The 11676-nt window shown below is 37.1% G+C and overlaps 1 protein-coding gene across 1 annotated transcript; it reads right to left on the reverse strand.

The window, feature by feature from the left end:
* Positions 1-3657: 3657 nt before the first annotated feature.
* On the reverse strand, positions 3658-11670 carry TMED5 (transmembrane p24 trafficking protein 5). The gene is made up of 4 exons (XM_030953018.1): positions 11446-11670; positions 9749-9846; positions 8872-9055; positions 3658-6559 (listed from the first exon to the last, which is right to left on the reverse strand). Exons 1-4 carry the CDS (start codon positions 11626-11628, stop codon positions 6341-6343), a joined length of 684 nt encoding a protein of 227 aa, XP_030808878.1. The 5' UTR covers positions 11629-11670; the 3' UTR covers positions 3658-6340.
* Between the last annotated feature and the right edge of the window lie 6 nt (positions 11671-11676).

Below are 11676 nucleotides of genomic sequence, written 5' to 3' on the forward strand. Positions count from 1 at the left end.
GAAATAATGGCACAATGCTGGTCAGAATTGTAAGATATGCATCATAGCAAACTATTTGTCAAATCATTGTTCTTAACAATACTTCAACAGGAATTTTGAATAAAACTATGGTTTTTCTATGCATAACGCATTTTGAGTGAGATTACAAAGGAATTTTGAAAAATCTCTAAGCATGGTACATGAAATGAAGGTCAATATTTTAATTTAACATGATGAAGACAAATACATTAAAAAAGGCCTTTAAAGGTGAAGACAAGCACTTTATTGTCTAGAAGGCAGGGAAATAATTTAATAAACAGAAAAATAGTTTGTCTTTAGAACATCCTACTAAAGTGATCTTTAGTGTTATATTTTAAAAGGAAATTGGTGAATGGAGATGGAACATACCAAGGCTGATGATGGAGCAATAGAACAGAGTGATAAGGATAAACTGGACAGAAGCATCAGTTCTGTGCACAAAGGGAAGAGAAGGGGTCTTGCAAATGCTGTGCTGGTAATGTGTTCAGGCACATCTCTAGTTGGATCATATCTGTCTGAATGAAAAATAAGGGCATGATGGAAGAAAATTACATTTGTAGAAATGGAGAAAAGGGTTTAGGAAACATTGAAACATTGTTTGGTCAATGTTGAACTTAAATACCCATATTGAGGTGTCAGATCTATTGATATCCTAGTTTAGTTAGAAAAACATTAATGCATGAGTTAAACTTTGGAGTTGTCAATGTTTGTAGAAAAGCTTGCTGGTGTTTTGTTTGGGTTTTTTTTCTAAATTGGATCATCTATAGGTGAGGTGTGGTGAAATGAAAGACAGGGGAAAAAAGTCTCCTTTGGAGTCCCTGAAGGAAGTTGGAGGGGGAAACAACTGTCTTTTAGCAAAGGTAGTGCAGGACAATAGAAAGGAAAACAAAAGACCTATACCAGTACAAGCTGTGCACAGTCTGAGAATGAGCTTGAAATTTGATGCTTTTGCTGTCTTTCAATTTTGTCACTCAGCAACAATGAAACAAGATTTTTGTATTGTCTTGGTGTTTTGATGTTCTGCATTTTTGAATCCCTTCATGTTCTCAGCTAGCCCATCTCTGCTATTTTTAAAATCAGGTTTGTACATATTTCAGTATTGAGATCCATATACCATAATATCAACAATTGTTCTGGTTTTCATTAGTACCAAAATATTTTGCTAGCAGATAGTAATTTTTCAAATACAGCTGTAGTTCATACCATTCTTTTCATATAATCATCTAATCTGTTTACTGATACTATTTCACTAGTGTGTGATTTTCTTGTTCTAATTTATGTTTCCAGCTTCTCAACTTGACAATATTCAGATTACTTCCCATTGTTAGCTACTTAGTGTTTGGCACTGATTGACTTCCATCTGGTTTTGGTTTCCTAGTCTTCTGCTTATTTAATGTTCACCACAGTACCTTCCAAGCCTGACATCTGCAGTTTTACTCCTAACAAGCTCATTTATTTCAAAACCACTTTTAAAGCAGGAAGCTAATTAATAGTTATACCTTGCTCTAAATAAAGTTTCTTCTGTAAGCACCACTTCCAAGTCCTTCATTTGTGCTTTGCTATTCTCTAATGAATACTCACAAAACTTGGCTATTGTTGCATTTGCTTGTGTCACCATCCAGTGGTTTAATTACTGCTTTGCTATGTACCTGTTTTTCTCATTCATGATCATTACTGGTTGCCTGCTTTGTGTTATTTGGTTGCTCTAATCTGGTATTCATAACTTCACAAATTGGTTGCATAATAGCAGAACTAGAAAGTACTAAGGGTAAAATTCTAAATATCATCAACAATAGTTGGAAATTGTGGGAAAGGGAATTAATGAACAACTAGAGAGGGTTTAACTCCATTAAATCCTTAAGCATAAAAGAAAGGGACTTTTATTAGATGTTTGATCTCAGGTCCCTTTACGTAAGGTTGAAATGTATGGATATATGCTTCTAGAACTTTTCTTTTGGCAAATCTATGCTTTCCTTATGTACCTGTGTTCCAATTTAGCAGGTGGCAGATGGAGAATGAGGATGGATATTGTTTCCAGAAACTTGGTATGAAGAAAGGAGTTTGTGAACAGTATGGGTTCCAAGTCTCATTAACTGTTGTCAGCTATAGCACTTGATAGCATGAGAGATGTAATTCAAATGCTTCTGGTGAAACTTCAGCGGTGTAGGTGGGCTTACTACTACTTCTAAGTTGTTTTTCATTATTTTATTATCTTTGATAAAAATCAACAGTTATGTAAATTGTTGGTTTTGAAAACAGTAAGTTATGTAGCTTTTGATTGAATTTTTAATTTCTGTAGTGATTTGTGTAAATTGTGCTTACTCACCGCTGTACTGTGTTACTCATACAGCATTCCTGCTGTATGAATAGTGAATTTCTGTGAGAATACTACTGGAGCCAGGGGGAAAGCATGGAAAAGGAGGGGCTTAGCAAAAGCCATTTCTCAGCAGTAACCAAGATATGTGTTTCCTGTCTATACCACAAGTTGCTAAGTTCTCAAATGAAAGTCTTGAGGAGAATTGGTTGGTCTTTGAAACACAGGAAAGGAACTGCTAGTTTTTAAAGACATCAGATACAGCTCAGCCTTCTTAGTTTCAGGCTGTCTTAATAAAATTTTCGGGATAATGAGTCTTTAGAAGAGATTGCCATATAAATATTAAAAAAAGCTCCATAAAAAAAAAAAGTAATTGCTGTGACTAATTGAGTAGAATCTTTAAAAATGTGGTCTTAACACTGCACCACGTGGTCATGGAGTGAGGCTGGTGCTGCAGCCTGACAAACAAGTGGAGTTAAACAAGGCCGTGCTGCACTGCTGAGCACGAGAAACAATGTGCCAGGCTGAGGCACAAGCCTGTGTTGTGTGTGCAGAAGTGAAGGCAGAAGGTGGCATTTCTCATGGTGCATGTTTGGAGAGATCAGGAAAGGGAACTTCTGCAGGTATTTCTCATGTCTGTGTCCAAAAATATCTCTTGAGAGTTTTTACTGCTCATGTACTTTTTCAAGCCAAATCACTGTTGCTTCTACCACTAATTGCCCAATCTGACAACATAAGATTGTACTTTAGCATTTCATGATCTATTTCATTGATTCAAAACACAGCATAAAGGAAGTTCCTGTTTCAATGCTTTCACAATTTGGTTTGCAGTCTTCCGGACAGGCCTGGCTGTCTCAGGAGTCTTATGCAATGGTAAACAAGCTTGGATTTGTTGTGTTTTACTCCATTAGCCAAAAAAATGCTCCAGTATTTTGAGCTTTATTCTTGGAATCTTGGGTATTATTTTATGAATAATACAAATATATGATATATTAATAACTAGTAATAATTTATATTATGAGATTCTTAATTGTGAGCTTGAGACTGTGATGCTATTTCCTGTTGATGTTTGCTGCTGAAGTACAGTTAAGTATGTTAAATACTTTCTCTTACAAAGTCCAGAGGTTGGTGTCTTTCTGATCTGATGCCTATGTAAATCTTAAATTATTTGCACTGATAAAGTTGATATTTGCAGTGAATAAGAACAGAATTTGAAAACTGCACAAGGAAGAAATTAAAAAGCTGCGTTACTAAAACCAAATGTCCTGTTAGCATCCTTGATCTTTTGCAGCATTCATAGGTATTCATAGCATTCTTCCTTCATTACAAAACAACACAAACACAGGTTTAAACTTGATTTATTGAAAATCTCAGTTTTGCATAATTATTCAACATCTGCAAGTCTTAAAACATTTAACTCGGAAGAAAAATCTGTTAAGAAAAAATGTAATTTATATTCTCCTCTGTAAATTTTATACAGTCGAAAGTAATCTACTCTTCAAAATCCAAGTACAATGTTACTTAACTGCAAGTTAGAATGCCAAATCCTTCACCTGTCATAAACATATTCCAGCTGCCAAAGTCAATGAACCTTTCTAGTTATTCCCTCTTTCATTTTCTATAATGGACCTTGAATGAAGAGCAAATACAGTCAGAGCTCTTGGCTGCAGAACAATAATTTCTTCCAGATGAACTCTGCTGCCGATTGTTGCATTTTCCTTCTCCCAGAGCTGGCTGTTTGTAACAGGAGACACTGAACTGCAGCCAGCAGCAGGTTCAGCTGGGACACCACACGGCTTTGCCACTGATGTGAAGCTACAGAGAGGCACAGCAGAGTAGCTGGGGAACCCAATCCCTTAAGGTGCCCTTGGCAAACTTGGCAGAGCTTATCTACTGGAGTTCTGAGCTGAAATCTTGACTCTGGTAGCTTGGAGAGCAGAGGTAGATGTCTTAGTCGCAGCTTCCCAGAGCTGGTTCAGCATTTTGCAGATGGTTTGGAGCATCACACATGGTGATGCAAGCACAGATAACAACATGGTATAGTGCTACTGGGAGAGGGACAGGGAAACATTATTTGCTACTTTAGCTGAAAGAATTATTTTTCCTAGATATTGTTCTTATCACAGAAATGAGCTTTCTACTTCTGGGCAGTTTAGAATAGAAAGCATCATATGGAAGTAAGATACACAAAACCTTAAAGGGGTACAGTCTTATTTTGGGGACAGTTCTGCAGAAAGATGAAGTAGCTCAACAGCCTTTGGAGCCCTCTATAACAAGTTCTGTAATAATAATAATTATTATTTTGCTTATAAAAACTATTTAGAAATATTGCTAGGTCCTCTTCTCTGAAGTTGAACCTGAAGTGTTGTTTCTATGTTCTGTAGCCCTTGCTAGCATCTGTTTCATTTGAACAATGTATTTTTTGAATGCACCTATTGACCCTGTATTTATTCATAAAACACTATTTAATCACAGAAAGTCTCAAAGTTGCAACTCTGCCATTCATACAGATGACCCCACAACAGGCACAACACTACTACATATACTGTTTTTAGAACACTTTTTAAAAAAGTGTTTTTAATAAAGTTTTTTAAAAACTCTCATGATGAAATGCAGTTAACACATTTATACAAGAAATTCCAATGACTTGGCACATTGTAAAAATTATTAACTTGAAACTACTTAAAAAAAGTTAATTCTCACGCACCAGGGCTTTTGGCAAAAACTCTATACCCTCACTGCACTGTTAAAAGCCACTTACCGAGATATTATAAATTTCTGGTTTGGTATTAGCTTTGTCTTAGTGATAGCGATACTACATATTCAGTTGATCATAAAACTTGTGGCTTGTGCTTACTGCTCCCGTGATTTGTGCCTTATTCAGATGAACAGCTAGGTACAGAAACATGGGTTATATGAAGAATGTACTTACACAGCTGAAAGACTTGGGAGGGTGAGTAAAAAGGGAAAGTTTAGGTGAACAGCTTTGGTTTTATATGCCTATGTAAGCCACCTGACTAACATTAGTCATAGTTGTAATAAAGTGGAAAAGAAGAGGGATTTTGAGACTACAACAATCAATGTTTGTTTTGGCATACCATGAACAACCCCTGCCTTTATTAAAAGGAAAAAACCCATGAGAAATTACTTTTTAAATAATTATCAATTACATGAGGTTACAGTAACTAAGAATTTGCAAGTCATACTTCAAAGTGTGCCTGTATTTGTTTGTATACCATGTAGTCACTTGTCTCATGTAACAGCCACAAAGGAAAACAAGATTTTGCAACTACAGGACAGAAGGATTTTTGAACAGGAATTGTATCTATTTTCTCCAATTGTTTTTCAACAAAAACTGCCTCAATTTCACATTGATGGTGCTTTTTTTAAAGTGCTGATATTAGTCCTCTGTTATAAAAAGAGATCTCATGTTCTTACATAGTTAGCCCAGTGTTTCTCCATGATGCCAAAGAACAAAAACTAAGGATTTAAAAAAACATATAACTTTGAAGAAAAATGACAGTAACTACCAATCCTGTAAACTTAGGCACATATGTAAATTCACTCAGTATTTAACAGCAACTAAACCAATGTCTAAGTTACTACTTAAACTTTTATGTGAAAATGAAGATAATGACAGTTATATTAACATTACTTTGCATATGCACCAAGTGTGCTATGCATAAGATAGGAATTAACAATCACTAACAAATCCTACAAGTACAAAAAATAGTTAGTAGCATTTGGAAAAATGGGAGAGCTTGGGAAGAGGCATGATGTTCATGTTTTAAAAAAAGCCAACCAACCACCACAAAAAACAACAGAAAACCCCCAAACACGAACAAGACCAGCACTATCACATCCAAAAAGCCCAATATGAATTGAAAACCTGATTTTTGCTCTCTTCAAAAGAATCTGAAAGGTCTTTATAGTCTTTACTGTAGTTTATTGCTCCCTTCTCCCCCATAGCTGTTATAGTTATGATCATAATATGAACATTAATGAATATTAAGTTCTACTTTTCCTCTTATCTTCAAAGAGACTTTTCAACATGTAAACCTGAACAGCTGATACCACCACCATTACTCCCAAGTTGACCATGGACCAGAAATTCACTCTGTCAAAGTTGCTTTCTTGTATGTTTCGGTCACGAGCCTCAAATGCTCTGAGCAGGGTCTGAATCTGGACGCTTTTGCTTAATCTGGCTTTCACACTGTTGATGGATTCCTGGTAAGTGACAAAAGAGTATTTTTAGGAAAAACCCCACCTGAATTAAGTGTATATCTTGCAGCAAATACAAAATTATTAACACCGTGCTATCATCTGTAAATTAATGTCTTGACAAGTGAAGAGTTAATTTCATTTTAAAATATACACATCATCACAGTTTTCATTAATTTGTCTAGCCTGTTTATTGTGGATTGGCTAAAAAGACTTAATTAATGTAGCATTAGTGTTCTGTAGTAATTTTGTTTTTTCTCTTTTATAGGTAGGGAGGTGAGAGAGAAATCAAACCTATTTGGACTAATAAAAAGTAGTGAATCTGCAGAACTAGTCTCAAAACAAATTATGTAATGGCAAGCAAATGTAGCGTTTTTTCTGCTGCATAATGAAATTAAGGAGTTTTTTTAATGATAACTACCATCAGGGCTATATCTGTAGCAAAAGAAAACTACAATAATGTTACTTTCCTGTCTGCTTCTGGTGTTTCCACTGTAGTGGTTATAAACTGCTGCTTCAGCCTTGATAAAAAAGCAGAATTTTGACAATAAATCTTGAACAGGACAACTGGAGGTCCTAGAAAGGACATAAAGTGTGACCCTGGAACTAGAGGAAGTACATGAACACTCCAGCCATGACAACAGCAGCTCAAGATTTGCACATTATTCTGCACTTAGTAAGTAAACATCTGGTCCTATGATCTGCTGAAGTTTTATCCACCACGTAACAGATACTGACAAAAGCTGATCTCATGCAGTGCTGATTATGTTCTGGATATAATTATGGATCCTGAAGTAACTTTTAGTGAGAAGAGGCTAATAATTTTTAAAAATCCCCAAAACCATAAGGCTAAAGCCAGCAGTAACATTTTCTCTCTTTCATATTTAACAAAAATATTTCAAAATAGCTATTCTGGGTAGCCAAATAATGTTATGATGATAAAGTTCATTGTTACACAACAAGGAAAATGAACACCACACAAGAGCTTTAAACTTAAAGATGTAATTCCCCATTTTTGCCAGAAAATGTGTTCTCATTAAGGAATTAAACTACTAAGTGCTTATCTTAGTCCTCATAGAGCTTGCAGGGAAAGTAATACTTGGCTAAGTAAACAATGGGATTAGATACTAATCTTGATTTTATAAAAATTACCTACTTTATAAGATTTTCAAGACAGTCAAAGATAGGTTCTGCATTTCTTTTTCTTTTGGAAGAGATACCAGTATGTAAACAAGTATCTATCAAATTAATTCAAGTATTTTCTGTAAATAGTGTGAGTGGGACTTTCTTCACAACTTCACATAGAAATTTTCCTTTTTTCGCAGTGTCTTGACTGCTACTCTTAAAGATCTGGTCAGATCTTCAGATTCTGTATTTGGTGTTATTATTATTTAAAAGTGTATCATACACCTATAAAATATTTTAAACATTGTTTTGTTATTTAAAAAATCTGCATTGTGTTTATGACAATAAATAATACACTGTGATTTTCTACATGATGTATTCAGTAGGGGTGTGCAAATGTTGAGGTTTTGGGTTGTTTTTTTTTTAAGATACCTAATGTCTGTAGCTATGATAAAACAAACAATAGCTTTACTGCATCCTACCAAGCATTAAGAACAGTGGTACTGGAGCACCAAGCAATTCTTTGTTTCTAGAGTAATCTCAATATTTAATGATCATAAAGGGAATAAGAGCTTTGACTCAGCAGTAGTCTGAATCCTACATCAAACAGGCTCACCATACAATTTAAGCAAAGATGAACCTGTATTTTATGCAAATTAACTCTCATTCTGTTTATTAGTTTGAAAAGATGTAATAAAATTTGGGGGCAAAAAACCTAATATAGAAATGTCTAATTTACTGAAGATAGAAACAGTCATCCATACTTCTGCAAAGATGTGATGGAGAGGCTAACACAGTACTTTATCTTGAAACACTGATAAAAATGATGCAGTAATTCCAACTATACCATTGGGACTAAATAATACTTTAATGCTCCAGGTATTCATTTCATTGCTGCTAGGGAAGAATGTCCCATTCTAGCAGTAGGAAGAAGGGAAGCTGAATTGGAAACCAAGTGACCGAGAGCTAGGCAGTGTCTTCTTGCTGATGAAGGGCCTATTCTGAAAAATCTTCAAGTTTCTGTGTGTAAACAAGAGATCCATGGTGCTAGACTTCCTGTATTAGTAAAAGCAATATATGGACCTGGAATACATCCCAGGATGATGCAACAGACCAAGGCAGAATGGCCACATGACATTGAGATTTTTTCCAAATGCTCTAACATTGAATGGAAAGAAAGATTAAATACTAACCAGAATATCTTCCAACTTCATGTCTAGGAGATCTGTGCCTGTAACATACTTCTTCCAATCTTCTTCATCTTGACCATCTTCTCCCATATTGTCCAGGATCAATTCAAAGAAAATTACCTTTTCAGAAATGGTACTGAATGTGTTGTCAAAGCAGAACATGTAATCCCCATCTTCTGTTTCCACACTGTGTATATAAGCAAAACATGATTAACTACACTTTCTGTGCTGGTTCTCAAAAAGTCAGTTTTTGTAAGCATACCCTTCCCTTTAAGACTGATAATTGTGCACTTAGAAATAACCAAATCTTGTTTTTGTATAAAAATAGGAACTCTAAAGACACTTTACAGATTACACAGTCACAGCAAAACAATCCTACTGACTCCAAAGGCTCAAAATTATGGCAACAGCAACTTGCTTTCATTTCTTTTTGGGGCTTTTGAATCTTTGCTAATCATTACAAAAAAATACACAATAAGTGTCATTCTTATACTGTATAGTAAAATTACAGCAAATATTACATCATTTGAGAAAAGGACTGGAAAAATAGGGGACTTTCTAGCTTCTTATTTGTATGACTCACATGATCTTTTGATATTAGATATGGAGACCTTTTTCAACTCCACAATAACAATTTTTATCCACTGAACATGAACAACTATCACTAAACTAAAAATACCCTTCACTTCATAGTACAATTCATGTAAAAAGCATTCAGTGTTTATAAAAAGAAAATTGGTATTCTCAAACTGTCCTATTAGAAAGTCTTTTGTAATATCAAGGAATAAAAAGTACTCAACCTTCATTTTAGTTATATTTGCTAAAGAAACCAGAAAAATTCTTTATGCAACACTTCTGAGTTTGAAGATTTTAAACTTACGTATGAACTCCATCTGATTTTCTTTCATCAAAAACTAGAGTTTCACCTTTTGGGGAGAGCAGATGAAAATCAACATCTAATCCTGCTCCATCTAGAACCTGTGAAACAAACAAAAATAACCAACCTCCGACCAGCTGAACTCCTGTTTGCATTGCTGACAACAACATTTATTGGGAAGGCAAATGTTTTTAGGCAAGGGAACAGACAAATAAAATAATCTGAAAGATTAATCTGTCTGGATGAGCTGACACCAAATTAACTGGAAACAGATGGAAAACCAGCTCAACCTAAAAGCATTTTAGCAATTTCAGAATCTTAAAACTACATGTAATCTAAACCTGCCAGGCTGGGCTTATATTGAACCATTCCCTAATTACTTTTAAGAATGCATGCAGTTTTATCAACAGGCAGGGTCAGACAACCTGTAAAAATACCAACAAGAGGTGGCTAAACCGGGCATTTCTATGGCTGCTGTCACTGATTGCTTTGTATTAGCATAGTGTTTACCTTATGTCTTTGGAGAATTACCTGCATCCTGTGTTAAATACTCTTATGCTTTAGCCACGAATGTAATTAAGTACAAAATAAATCTATTTGTAGTAATATACAGAGCTCCTTTTCTACACATTCAAATAAACCAAATCATTACTGTTAACAGTAGTGCTAAGAAATTTATGCCTGAGTAGAAATAAGGTAAGTATATGTTATACACACTAATCCTTTCTAAAATAAGGTCTTTATTTAGCTTATGGTCAAACTAAAATCCTACTCTGTGCAAAATAAACTTCTGTGTGGCTTAGACAGGACTCTAAACAAAGCTTGAACACCTCTCTTTCATTCTTGTTCAGTTCTGCATGTAACAGTATTAGAAATTAGAAAAAACACGAATTTCAGCTTTGTCTTTCAGTTGGGAAACAGAGGGAAAAAATAGGTGGAGGGGAAGAGAGAGATCTTGGCCCATTTCTAGGCACAGTAACAGGGTGGGAGAATATTCAGTGCAGCTTCCCTCACTGTAGCTATTTTACTGGAAAAAAGTCATTGTTGTGAGGGAGGAAAATGTCACAGATCGAGATCTAGCCCAGACATGTCTGGGAAACTCCACTCTTCTCAAGAAGGACAGCAAAATCTTAACGATAGCTTGTTAAACTGGGCTGTGTCTGTAAAACTTTTATCGTCGAGATGAAAGGTGCCTCATATCAGCACAAAGATAGGCAAGTACGGGCTCTGTGCATCAGCACAAGTTCCTTACGCTTTAGGGCTACAACACAAGGTCACAACCCTGAACTTTCTGCATTCTGCCCTTTTAAAGGATGGCGCCTTGAGCTCCTCTAAAGTAGAAACAAAAAATTCCCCCCAAACCACCAAAAGAATCTATTAGAACAATTGAAAAGGCGGGTAAGTTAATTTTTAACTCCACAAGGCTGAACTTCCAACAGTGTACAATTTCAGCGCGGCTTTGCGGGCTGGGCTGCCCGGGGCAGGGCGGGGGAGCCCCGCAGCCGCTGCTCGGGGCAGGCACCGCGTCCCTGGGCAGGCACTGCCCGCCGGGGCCGCGGGAAGGCAGGACCGAGCTGCGGGCAGCAGGGCCGCTGCACAGGGGCACGGGCAGGGGCAGCGCCGCCGTCACAGCGGGACGCGGCACCCAGGCTCCCCTCGGGACACGCCGCGGGGAAACGCCCCCTCCCGCCCTGCCGGACCTGGTACTCGAGCTCCAGCGAGGCCTCCTTGCGCATGGGCTGGTAGAAGCACTCCTTGCGGCCGGCGGGCAGGGTGAACGTGAAGTCGCTGTCCAGGGAGGGGCTGAACTCGGCGGCGCCGGGCGGCGGCAGCAGCAGCGCGAGGCACCCGAGCGGCACCAGCAGCAGCAGCCGCGGCCCCATCGCGGCAGCGCCCGCAGCGCGCAGCCCCCGCGCGCACGCACCGAGGGG

This window comes from Camarhynchus parvulus, chromosome 8, assembly GCF_901933205.1.
Source record: "Camarhynchus parvulus chromosome 8, STF_HiC, whole genome shotgun sequence".
Taxonomy (NCBI): Eukaryota; Metazoa; Chordata; class Aves; order Passeriformes; family Thraupidae; genus Camarhynchus; species Camarhynchus parvulus.